General features: G+C 36.4%; 1 protein-coding gene across 1 annotated transcript in view; it reads right to left on the bottom strand.

Annotated features, from left to right (window-relative positions):
* The window catches only part of LOC122800093 (serotransferrin-A-like), a 276,007-nt gene that overhangs the window by 90,991 nt on the left and 170,843 nt on the right, over window positions 1-14,173 (bottom strand). Inside the window, exons 11-12 of the mRNA XM_044069617.1 lie at window positions 13,801-13,845; window positions 8,774-8,929 (exon numbers count right to left, since the gene is read on the bottom strand). Coding sequence (XP_043925552.1) covers window positions 8,774-8,929; window positions 13,801-13,845 — 201 coding nt within the window. The remainder of the gene's footprint in view (window positions 1-8,773; window positions 8,930-13,800; window positions 13,846-14,173) is intronic.

Here is a 14,173-nt window from a genome sequence, read left to right as displayed (position 1 = left end):
AAAACTGGAGCTGCAGTGATCAGATCTCCTGATATTACCTATCTAAATGGGTATTTAGAGACTCTAACGTATGAATGACTTCTACTGATATAGCTTTTAGTAAAAGAAACAAAGTGATGAGATTAGATAGTGAAGCTACTGATACAAATGCTCACTTGAACATTACTACTCTTGAAAAAGTAAATTTCATAAATTATATTGTTATATGGCTCAAAAACAAATAATAAAACCTAATAATAGCAAAACACCTAAAAAATTAGGAGTAAGGGCCTTAAACAATTAGAACTACTAATTGGGACAATTTAATCTAGGGACCAAAGGGCACTCGCTGGGTTGTTTATGTTTAATCTGTCCAGCATTAGAGTAAAATTCTATTGTTGCTGTTACGTAACTTTTGCAGCACATAAAGCAAATTCCCAAAGTTAATACTATCCTGCACACAAATGGACTACAACTTGAAAATAATACACTCCAATATGTAAGTATAACTTAAGTATAAATTAGAAAGTACAGATAAGAGCAAATTAAGAGTATAGTGGCAGTTAGTGCAGTGAATTAAGGTTATTATCATATAAAGAGTTTATTCACGTGGTACAAGCTTTGATTCCCTCGGCTTTCATTTGGCTGCTGTGTGACCTTGAGCAAATAACTTAACCAGAAAGTGCTTTTAGGGCAATTGGTAAATTGAGTAGGTTTTTCTATGAACCTATGAACCTACTATCACTTTAGAGGGAAGTATGCAATATTAAGACAGTTTTCCATTCTGGTATTGAAAATCAGATTGAAAGTAATGGGCGTGCTGCTCTGATCTCTACTATTCCTGGAGTTAGGATCTTCATTAGAAGGAAGAACATTTTAACATCAATCTTTCCAATTTTATAGAACAAGTCTCAGACACATAGACTAATTAAATATATTTAAAGCCAATCTTTATAATTGCACATGAGTCCAGTGTTGACACACATTTGGAGTATGTGTTCCATGTTGGTCTGTAAAAAGGTCTGAACGAAGGTTTCCAACTCCTATATATCTATGAATCTACAACAGGACACATGATCTATTAGGGGAGGTAATAGGCTTGCAGCAAGACATAGGGGGCATTATATTTTAGTATTAAGCGCCACACCCAGTACTTAGCCATATACCTAAAAACTAATCCATAAAATGTAGCAACAAAGGGAAGTAAAACTCAGGAATACCTCCAAATCTTGTAATTCACATTTCTTTTTGATTTTCCTACTACTGGATCCATAGCTTCACCACTATTTCTTAATTTTCATGTTGGATTCCTTTTCATTCTTGTCCCTTTTTATCTTATTTGTTTTATACATATATTGTCCTGTCATTTCTCATTCCTTTTCCTAGTCAGGCAGGCAGACTAGACTTACCTTATTATCTCTGTTTGGTAGTTTTTCTAAGCATGTTTCCGCTGTCTTTTTACGGTTTAAGTGCATCGCTCCCTAGTCATTCTGTTTGTTCTTGTTATTTCTTCTTCTTACTACAGTGATACTGTGTCCTGTCTCATGCATGACACTGTCTACCTTCCTCTTGTACTATTTTACTATAGTGATACATTTCTTCTTGCAGTCTTTCTTGCTTTTTTTTTTCATTTCCAGATGTTATCCCCTTGTTGACTCCACAATATTTTGGGTATATTTCTAAAGTTACAAAGTCACAGTGGGCTCATCAAACATACCCCTCCCTAATGCCAAATGCCTAGTACTAAATTAGCTAAATGGGAACATGGACATACTTCACCAATAAGTGCGATACAAAAAAAATGTATATTAGCTACATAATTACTTAACATCCAAGATACAACACCCTAGATAAAAATAGAGGATCTGATCAGTCTGATGAAATCTCTTAAGTTAATGAATGATACCAAAATGCTCATTTTAGTAGTTATAATATATAATTCATACTGAAGATGTGACCATTTCTTCATTGTTTTTAGACTTTGCTGTTACAGCCTTACTGAAGCTTTTTTAAATATATTTTATCACAAAGGAATTTGCTTACAGTGATGGTAGAAAATGGGTAGGATGTTGACCATAACGTAAGAAGTGTATTAGCTGAAATGAGCTTTTGCACAGATATACTATCCTACGACCTGGAATTCTATACCACTTACTATTCACGTAAATTAGATTAATAATCTACCTGACATATAAATGAAAGACCTTACAGTGTTAAAAAGCTCATTTTAAAGCAGTCACATAACTAGCAAACACATTTTATTTTAAATTCAGATATATAAATTTGTTTTGCTTAAACTCAAACATAAAGAGGTGTGAGAGAGAAGGTGCAGATGATGTTCTCATGACTATCTCAACTTTTTGCAAATAATATATGCCCCTTAATGAATAAATTCAAGAAAAAAAAACTCTGCTTGGGTCCTTCCCTATAAACTTAGGCATTTTTTTGGATTCCTGCAGAATGTAAAAAAGACAGTTACAGTGCCACACATGAAGTGCTTGAGCACTTCAACCATGACGGAAAGTACAGGTGCTGCACTTCCACACCTTGCAAATCTGGCAATTGTGCTCCCTATCATCTTTATGCCCTGGTCAGCCACACCTTTACCTAACCCTAGTTTTGCCTCTATCTCTTACCTGTTCAAAGTGTTTATTGTTTATTCATGACCTGTGCAATGGACAAGGACTTGATTTTTTCAAGCTTCTATTGAATGGCAGTTATTCTAGACTAGTGTAGTGTACCACAGAGTTAGGCTCAGATCTAGACCAGTGTAGTGTACCACAGATTTAGGCTCAGATCTAGATTAATGTAGTATACCACAGATTTAGACTCAGATCTACACCAGTGTCGTGTATGACAGATTTAGTTTCAGAACTACCCTCCAAATTGCAGTCAGGGTAGACAATATTTGGAATGTTATTAGACCAACTAGCAGAACTGTTCATTGGATTCTTCATCTGGAGGTAGACTGCTGTAGTTTTAAAGCTACTACTCACCAGGCACACCAAAAGCAGATTGGGGAACTATTTACTGTTGTCATACTTGGGAAGTATGGTAGATCATGGAAAACATACTGAATGAAAGACTGTTCAGATTTTTGAAAAATAACCTCTAGGACATTAGTAGTGATGTCTTTATGAATACAATTATCACAAAACCCAATACTGGTAATAGGTTAAGCTGAAAGCCACTTTCAGGGAAACTGAAACAAAGTTTATTGGGGGGGGGTCAGTACCCCCACTCCCATATAGGCAGCTTTCCCACATCCCCTAAAATTATATGTACTTACTCTATGGTTGCACAACAGGGCAAACTCCAGGTTAGCTGAAAGGGGTTTTCAGTGTAACCTTTCTGTGATATTGGGACTTGTAACATTAGTCATCAAACATCGGTCACGTTTCCTAAGACATCAGCTAACATGGACTGCAGTTAGAACATTCTGTCAAATTCTCCATGGCTGCAGAAGTAAATGGTATAAAATGTTGATGTCATATACAAAGACCTCAATGAAGACTAGTAAGTAAAATAAAGGGATGGCGGTAACAGAAAAAATGCTTAAGTGAAACTGAAGTAAATGATGGCATGTCAAAGGGGTAAGTCCAAGAATCAATGCTCTTTAATGTGTTTTTCACCCACAGAAATAAGGCATAGAAAGGATGATTCATCCCTTTATAGTTTATGTAAAAATTGAGGAAGCAGCAGAGGAGAAGGAGGCAGTCTTAAAAGAGACCTGAAAAAGTTATTACCATGGACTAAGATATGGCATCTGATGTTCAGTAATGAGGAATGCAAGGTGCTACTGTTGGGGACCAATAACACCAATAAGATATGCAGGCTTGAATGACTGCAGCCTATAGCTGCAGAACAGGAAAGGACTTGAGTGCAGTTGTAATTGCAGTAATGAACCACTAGGAGCAGAGTGAAAAAACAGCAGCCAAAGCCAAGAAGAAGTTGCCAGGCTGAATCTCCAAGGACAGAGACTTAAGGCAGAAGGAGGTGATCTTCCTACTCTATAGGTAACTTTTTATTCATTTATTTGTTTTGTTTTTTATTACTATGAAAGTTCAAATGTATTTAAACTCCCTTTTCATGGAGCCCTGGGGAAAAAAGCCCCACAACAAATCAAACTAACTTCCATAAGAAATACAGACAATTGTCTACATGCATAGAAGAAAACAAATCTTAATGCAATATATTATAGAGGAAGTAAAAAAATAATCTGTAACAAAAAAAAAAAAAATCAGTAAAACATTGCAAAAACCTATGAGCAAACTTTTAAATATATCTTCTTCTTCTTTTGGCTTTTCCCGGTTAGGGGTCACCACAGCGGATCACCTGTCCACTCATGACTGGCAGTGGAGTTTTACGGTGTCGCATTGCCAGCCCGGCACCCAACCTTCCACAGAAGGCACACATATGCACACACTCACACCTAGGGCCTATTTACATTGTCCAATCCACTTACAGCATGTCTTTGGGATGTGGGAGGAAACCCACGTGACCACAGGGAGGACATGCAGACTCCGCACAGAAGGCACCCCAGCCGATTGATCGAACCAGAGAACCTCTTGCTGTGAGGCGGCAACAGCAAAGTTTTAAATATATAATATGTGTAAATTTGTTGGGCTGAACTAAAAAAGGAAAAGGGGGCCATAGTAAAACCAGATAGATAAAGACTCAAGTACCTGGAAAAGAGAAGAAAGATAGAAGGGTCAAAGGTAATTATAGTATATATCGAAAATGTATGAAGAACAGGAGGCCAAAATAGTACATGGCAAATTAGATAAAGAGAAAGTGGCAGAGGTAGAAATAACAGAAATGGGTATTAGGGGATATGGGGGTAAACTGGGTGAAAAAAGATGCACAAGAGACATAAGTTAAAGGGAAAAACGTTGTTAGGATAAATGAGATATAAGGGGACTTGTACAGTAACATTCATTAAAACTGCATATAGAATATATAGTATAACTAGACAAGGGTTATTACTCTGGATGAAGAGCAGACTGAAAAAGAAACTCTAGGGTGCAGAATGGGGTACACCTGGAGTAATACAAGTGCAAATCCATTTATTTATTTATTAGATGCTGCTTACGTTGGGATTTGAAAAAGGAAGGAGGTTAAAGTGTTTACCCTGCAGATACAAGTTACAGGGTTTGATTCTCACCTTTGACCACTGTCTAGTTGTTGGCTAGGTAGGTAACAGTCTGTAGACTGATTGACTAGTATTTATCTACGAACTTATGAAGGAGGGGTTTGGTGCTAACTTCAAGGCTACAGGGATAGAACTCCATAGTTTAGTGATAGTTTGAGCATTGGGAGTTGTCTGTACTATTGTAAAACTTAGCTATAGTGAGTAGTGATTTGTCTTGTGGCAGTAAGGCTCTAGTAAAGGAGTATTATTATAGGATATTGTATAGAGCTGGACAGTTTTCAAGTTTATATATAAGCTAATGGACTATATTAAGTTGAGATGATAGATACTGTCGCAGTTCTAACCAGTTTTATTCCACGAAAGCTAGAGAGTGGTGTGTTCTGGAGTGATGGTTTGCAACAAATTGAGCAGCTCTATTGTAACATTGCTGCAGTTTACATAATAGTGAGACTTGACGATTTGAAAAATAAGGGCTACACAAAGGAGAGATGGAAATAGGGATCCTCAAATCCCGAGTTGCAATATAGATCCATAACCTTTAAACTACTGATAAAAAGAAAACATCTCAAGTACAGACATAGGTGGTCACCTAGAAGAAAGTGAATGTTATATGGTATGGATCAAAATAAGTAAATAAATAAGTAAATATGAAAATGGAGTCAAGCCAAGACTTCAGTCACACTGACTAGCAAAGAAGAAGAGTGTCTCATACCTGCATTAACAATATTCTCTAAGGACGGGGTGAAAAATTTTCCCCCACATTTAGCGAGGAAGAAACAGAACAAGAAGTCCTTGTAACTACTGTTGCAGTTACCTTTGCTATTCATTGTTTTTCAGTTTATTTACTTTTCTTTTACAATTACTAAACAATCAAGCCTTGTTTCACCAGTGTAAAGATGATGGCATCAAATTTTTTTTGAACTACAATTCATGGTGCTTTGTTACTCTGCCATGAAGTGCTGGACATGTTTTTTTAATGGGTGATACCTGTACATTAATATCCTACTGGAGAATACAGGATACTAAATGTACATTTTGCTCATTATCTGAAAAAAAAAAATAGTTTCTTTAAACTTTGGAGGGCTGCAGCCCAGCAGCCTAATAGCATGAGTTATTGTTAGTTTAGTAAATTTTATCACTACATAATACTATAAGCTATGCACTCGACTTTCCCAAAGAGTCTTCGAAATAAGGCCACTTTATTCAAAAGACAAGTAGCATCCTTGGCTTTACTCCTGTGTTATAAATAGCACAGAAGTTCCTTGGAAAAGGTGAGCACTAAAATATGTGGACATTGAATCATACATCAGGGGTGACTTAGCAATAGTCTCTGGACATAACTTACCCAGGGGTGCACTCTTGCAAGTTTTGATAGAGGTTCACAGCTCAAAACTACAGAATGATGCTCCATAACAGACTGCAGTCATGCCCCTATGCTTTATTGCTACTGAGACAGGGCTACTTTGTAAGAACACATTATGTGCTGGGGAAAAATATCCGTGATGAATGTTACAGCAGGGCAGTATTGAACAGTCTAACATAGAGCTATTAGGAAACAGAATGCATAATGTTCATTGCAGGTAATGGCTACATGTAGTGGGGATCACTGCTGCCAGTAGCAGTTTACAAAAATGAGCAAGGCACTTACGAAAGTTACCGAACTGCATTGTGTTCGTTACTCATTCCTCCATATTCCTCTTCATTGGCATCTCACATGGATTTTTGCAATATCTGTCGTAGAGTATAAAGTGTAAAGTCTTGCCAGCTTATGGAACTTATTCTGTACTGCTGTTGACAAAACCCACCAGTGCCTGTGGGAGTGATTAAGGCCCATCTTTGCTACAACTACAAAAGCAAATATGAGCTTTATCATGTGGAAATGCACTGCCTTGTTTCATTAACTGACCTGCACACCAGTGGACATACCTTGTGGCTGGTAAATTGTAAAATATTTTAGACTGCAAAGAAAATAGTTAAGCAATAATCCACGACTTTGTGTGGGTATTGCAGGATTTACCCATGGCTGGTGTGATTGAAGATGTGAGTGAGTGACTGAGTGATTAAACAAAGTCAATAGTGGGCAAATCCTGTGTCAGCCAAATACAGAAGTAGATTATTGCTATTATACAATGACATTATTTAAAAAAAAACTTCCCTTTTCTAAATAATGTCAATGTATTAAAAGCCTTTAGTGCTCTTTTGTTGGCTTCTTGGTGGCCTGAGTCAGTCAGCTGACATGCTGCACATGCTCTGTATGTGTACTGGAACAGCTACACAGAATAATGTTGTCTGTGGCCCCTCCCCTTCACTAATCATTAAGGACTGAAGTCATTAAGTGAGTTGTCATGGAACTGATTGTACAGCTCCTGGCATGGAACAAAACTATCAGTTTAAGACTTTTTTAAAAGCAGTTTAAATTCTATATTTAGTGGCATGGAGAAATTAAACTACAGTAGACTCCTTCTTATTTGGCTTCCTCTTCAACCGGCAGTCATATTTCTGCCATAGTCCTAGCAAAAAACAACAAAGAAGAACAACACTTCTGCCTAATCTAGGCTGAATAATGGCAGGCATTTGTGTTTTAGACTTCATGTTCATTAGAAAAATGCATACTAACATAAATCCTGTTATTCTATCAGATTTATAACCTATAAATGCTATCTTGTATGCTTTTTCTGATTAACCAGCCATTGGTTTATCCAGCTTAGGGTCCAGTCACAGCGAGACCGGATAAAAGGGAGTCTACTGTTATGTGTTTCTTCATATAGAAAAAGAATGCAAGTTTATCGCCGAAAGATATACTTGCATGTTTTTTTTTTATACTGGAAGAAAGACATTAGCATACTTTCCCTGCACGACTAAGCATAGAATTCAAAATGCTTTTAGAAAAAATCTTAAACTAATATTCTGCGATTTCTATGTGTCTGCCATCAGTTATTTACTTAGTGTGCTATTTTCTCATTTCTCCACAGTCTTGCAACTATAGAATCATAATATTTAAGTTTTGAGTGAGGAGGGTACATGGCATTTGGTCCATGCACAAAATATTTTCAATGTTATTTTTCAAAGAGCTGAAGCTTTTTACCATTTTTTCATCTGGTTGATTCAGCCTGTAGTAATTCAAGGACACGTAGTACAGGTTCATGACCAAAGAATAAGGTATATAGTCAAGAGATCATCCCAAACCAAGGAATCTTTACATCTTCTTGTTTGCTTTTAGTGTCTGTGTCATCTGCCTTTTCTAATTGACTTGGTCCTTGTCCAAGTGTATATTTTATAGTTTCTCAGAAAGCAGTGTTTTTTCTTTTTCTTTGAGCTAGTTCTGTTAGAATAATGCTATTAAAACAACAATATTATGGGCAGTCATCTGACATTGATTATTCAGGTTTATATTATATGTTTTGTGGATACAGAAAATGTTAACATCAGCTGCACTATATTTTTTGCTGATGGCTTAACCTTTCTTCCTTTGAGTTTTTTGTAATTGAAAATAGTTATATTCAAGAAAATTACTGAGACTGAAAAAAAATCAGTGTAATTACAGCTATTTGAAAATTTCCTCTACTAAAAAAAAATGTATTTGAAATGGCAAGAACCTCCTGCACATATAGTTACAGAACACTCACTTTCAGTTTCACTTACCAAAATCACAACTCTTGGTTTTTTGGTATATCAGTCCCATAGGGACATTCCATCCTGCAGTCCTGCCAATTGCTGTGTGGCATGATTTCGCACCCTTCAGTCCACTCCATCTCAGACTGGTACCTGCTTTGATGGCTGCCACAGTATAGTAAGAAGCTTAAGTGACACAGAAAGAGAGAAACAAATCAGTACAGCATTATCACTTTTAGTTAAATGTCATTTGTTGTTAGTATAATTGGGAAGTCTATCCATAGTGCTAGTTTGTACAACTGACAATTCTATACAATTATTGCTTAGTCACATTTAAATCATGTATCTTACATCACCATTACAGAAAACATTATGGGTAATATAGCCAATAACGCCTGTAACCCTAACTGTAATAACGTTTGCTAGAAGTGTTTTAGCTGTAAGCTGCCTGTGACACCCCCCCCTCACAAAGATTATTTTTGTCTATATCTGCATATGAGCATCTGGAGCTGTCTTTATGTACCACTGAACATAGAGAGCTGTTCAAAATGTGCTTAAAAAACTAAACCTGAAGTGTCTTTTAACTCTGTTTTGCTGTTTTGTTATTGGCTATAATTTCTTGGCATTACTAGTAATTTTTTTACTTTTAAGATCTTTTGTTGTTTATGTGTGCATGTATATATATATATATATATATATATATATATATATATATGGCTATGGATCCCTGGCAGAAGACTGAGCATTCGCAACAGCAAATGTTAAAACACATAGCCCATATCATGGAAAACCCAGAAACTCGAAAGCAATGCCAGGATCACAAAAGCTTCTTTTCTGATATGGGAAAAGCCCCCTTGCCCCCACATCCAGTGCTAATTATATGTAGAAACTTCAATATACACTACAGTGGGGAAAGGGGCAAAACCCTAATCCCCACTATACAGTAATCCTGCACAGTGACAGACCATAACGTTAGAGTTTCTGTGTTTTTGGTGATGTGGGTTGTGTTTCAATATTTTCTGTTGTGAATGCTTGATCTTCTGTCAGGGACCTATATATATTTGTATGTGTGTGAGTGTGTAGATGTGTGTGTGTGTGTGTGTGTGTGTGTGTGTGTGTGTGTGTGTGTGTGTGTGTGTGTGTGTGTATATATATATATATATATATATATATATGTATACATATATATATATATATACACACACACACACACACACATATATATATATATATTTTTTTTTTTTTGCAAAGCAAGGCCACTCTTAAGTCATCATCACAAATCTCAGCAAAAATCTAAACTTCGCTCAGAATTCAGGGAAACAGGAAGTTGCCATTGCAGCCTTTTTTCACTGTAGATTTAAATTCCATTCAAAGCATGAAGCAGACAGTGATCAGTCCATTAATAGCAAAACAGACTTGAACTATGTTTTTGCAACCCCTGTACTCTTATGTGGGGAGATATGCCACCTTACCCATAACTTAAATATTATGACTCTGAAATGTACATAAAAGGGGAAGAAGGAACTATTCCATTCCCACTCCTTTCTGATGCATCTGTAAATTTGGAGGGGTTATATTACAATCTGTAGGTAGGGGGATGCATGGACTCTTGCCTCTCTATAGAAACATAATTTAAATCAATATTGCTAGGCTGGAATGGATCTTTATATGTTCCAATTCCGCATATTTACTATAACCTAACTGATGTTTTGTGAAGGGATGAAACATTATACAAATGATTTGCTATTTCACTTATTTCTGAGTGACATTTAGACTGTTAATCTAAAAAAATGTGACTGTCAAAGGAAATCAGAATTAACAACTAAACACTCCTTCAAGGAACCATTGGAACCATACTTATTTAGCACTTTTATTTTTTATTGTCATGACTTCTTCAGAATGAGCATCCATTAAAAAGCATGCATAGTTATAGTTTGGCTTACAGTCACATGACAGCATATAAAATCAATAGGTGGGGTATATAATTTGGCAGCTTGAGTCTTTAAAATATACTTAATATTCAAAATGTCATTTATTTACTTTTGTTTGCCCCTAACCTGAGTTGCCTACACAATTTCTTTATTTCAAATAAATTATTGATATCCCCTTTGTACAGTCAAGCACAAAAACTAAAAAAATACAATTTATACATGCTGCAGAGTGTTTATTGTCTTTCTTTTTGATGGCCTTTACATGTTTATACATCTTAATTGAGTTTTCTACTTGTTTTCCCTATATAAAAGGAGATACAACTTTCACAAGTAGCAATGCGTGCAATTCCTGTACTGTTACAGTTAAAGTGCTGGCTCATACATATGGATTTGTCATATGACTCAACCTCTCTTTATTCAGAGTCTCCCTCCTACCTATTTTGAAATTCTGCCCACCTGTCTCAGGTCTTCTAACATCTTTGCTTGACCTCCTAATATCATTTTGCTTTCTTCCCGTCTCTCTGAAATCTGCTTTACTAAATTGTTTTCTACTTTTCTGCATATTTTACCAAATAACCTTAATATGTTCTTGGCCTTCTCTCTAACTGGGGTTATTAAGGCTTCTGTTCTAATGTCCTCATTTTTTTATATGTCCCATACAAATAGTTATTCCTACTACCCATCCCAGGAACTTCAGCTCCATCACCTCAAGCTTCCTCGGCTGCCCTGCCTTCATCGCCCAGGTTTCTGTGCCATACAGAAGCACTGGTCACACCACTATTTGTACACCTTCATTTTCAACCTCTTTGGCATTCTTCTGTCACACACCTGATGCTTTGTGGAGCAGCACCTTTGAAATTAGTTTTGACCTCTTCATTCAGATTTCCCTTCTCCTCAGCAGCACCCCCAGATACATGAAACTGCTAAGTTGTTTCATTGTTTCCAATCTCAGTTGTCAGCTTTTTATGATTCTTCCCATTTGCTGCTATGACCACTGTCTTACCTGTACTCATTTTCATCCTTTGTGCTTTCAGGTTTTCATTCCAGACTCTTATCAATTACTGAAGTTCCAGTTCAGAGTCTGCTTTTAGTGCCACATTCTGTGTCCCTCCAACCTGTTTGCAGATGTAATCCATAACCAGTATTCAGAGGGGCTGGCTCAGTGCTTGTCCTGATGCACACAACTACTCCCACTGGGAGCCCACTCTTTAAATCTAAAACCTTTATCACTGGGTCCCTGTATAGCCAGCATTAATTCTACCAATGTTTAATGACTGAATCATTGCAGGACTGTCCGAATCAGTTTTCTTACAGAAAATTACAAATGTAGTGTTTATGTTCCCATATCTGAGATTAAACAGTGTTAAATTAATCGTACTAACTTTAGGAACAAGTTTGACTGCAACATAATACACATAACTGGTAAATACATCTTGCAGTGTACTATTACTGGAGTCTCTCCGATTTTCAGATTAACAAAATCGTAATTTAAACTATTCCTTCAATTAAACTAAGGAACCATCAAAAAGCTGAGCCACACTGGGGGATACATATCTAAGTATGAGCAACTAAAAATGGCAGGCAAAATACTGCTGCTGTTGTCCTTGTCAGTCCAATTACAGCTTAATTTCACTGCATCAGTAATATACAGAAGAAATATAGAAACATTGCTGTCAAACTACAGAAGTCTGTCATTCTGGCTGAGTTGGTGAAACAGTGAACTATGAATAAAAATGTCATCTTTGCCACCCACCACAGTTTTACAGTTCTTCACCAATGAAATCCATTTATTAGATGATACTATATACAAGGGTGCAAAACGTTACAGATATCTTAACAGTCAGAAATCACTGTCTGTTCTTCTTCTTCTTAACCTTCGTCAAAAAAAAAAAAAAAATAGCACTTTGTTTCTCTTCTGCATTTCTCCAGCTGTTTGCACTGTGACAATGGCTCTCTGGGTTTAGTTGCCTAATTCTCCAGCTTTTACCAGTTTCTGCTTCTCTAGAAAACAAACTGCTTCCACTAACTCAGTGAACAAGCAAAGTACACTTTAGCAGTTTACCCTAAGATAAACAGGATACCTCAAAGCACACTGAATATCTTTCTGCTTCATTACTTTAAACATATGCAGGGGTAGTCATCTTTTTTACCATATCTGCAGAAAAGTCATCATTGTTTCTGACTTAATGTCCCTTCAAACTGACTGGAAGTCTGAGCCATGCTGTTTTCAAGATTCAGTGTTTAATTTGCCAATTTAGCACCCTGCAGATAATGGTTACAGCTCTCCCCAGCATTCTAGGCTTGGGCTATAAGCTGGATATTCCCTCTCAAACTTCTTCACTGTAAATTCTGTAATCCGCAGTGTTTTAGGAAACCAGAGGTATAGGAAGACAATTATATAGGACACTTCTGTATTTTCTGGTATGCCATATACTCACACATCATCATGGCATGCAATAACGATTATGTCTTTAATTTAGAAATTATACTGCAGCAATCACCTCATTTAATTCAATAATTATAGTTGCCACCTTCACTAATTCACATGGTGCCATACTGTTACCCACTCAGAGGAAATGTAAAGCTTAGGCTCATGGAAGACCTAAACCCGTCACTATGTCTACCTTGTAGGTAGCGGGATTCTGCAGAAATACTTAGAGCAGATATTTCCTGAAGACTAATTTTTGCAATTTGCCACTTAGCAGACATTTGCCAACACAAGTAAGACAACGTGTTGCAAAATATTTTGGCATTGCACAGCTACATTTCAAGTTTATGTAGTTCTGCTGAGCCTACGGTTGAATTCAGCTGCTAATTAGTTGGCATATATCTAGCGGTCCTGATGGTTTTATAGTGAAGTGTGCATTGAAAAATCATCAGCAATTGATGTGGAAAACCTATACACCATTGCATTTACTTTAGTGATGTCATGTAAAATTTAATTTGCATTACTTTATTTTTAATTGACATTTTGTATCATATTTGCTTAATTTTAAAGCTGTTACTAATTTTCTAGAAGAATATGCTGCAGTTGCAAGGATTCTAATTATAAGAACTGTAGTGTACTAATAATGCATAACAAATAACTATACCCAAGAAAATGTCGCTCATCACAAGTGTACTTACGTGTATCTTTTACTGGCTGGCTGCTTTGGCACTTCTGTTGGTCGTCTATGAGATAAATCAAAAGAAAAATTATGTGTTATTATTTTTCATTTTGTCAGCTCTAAATGATCCTTACCTAGAGTTAATGTCTACTGCATTAAGGACATCATCACAGTACATTTAATATGTTTTGTCCTATTTGATATTTCTAAATTAGCTACTATGGATCTTGTGTAATAATGATAGTTTGTAGAACAAAATACCAAGTCTCACCTGTATCTGTTAGCTTTTGCTATCTTGGGTCAGTATAGTACACATATGAATGAGAAGCTGGTTTGCAACTGAAGCCTTCTGCTGCTCTGATCAGCTGACTCCTCTAATCAATAAAATAGTC

Source organism: Protopterus annectens, chromosome 4.part0 (genome assembly GCF_019279795.1).
Source record: "Protopterus annectens isolate FY-2018-M chromosome 4.part0, PAN1.0, whole genome shotgun sequence".
NCBI classification, from domain to species: Eukaryota; Metazoa; Chordata; order Ceratodontiformes; family Protopteridae; genus Protopterus; species Protopterus annectens.
This window is presented reverse-complemented; position numbering and strand designations above follow the sequence as displayed.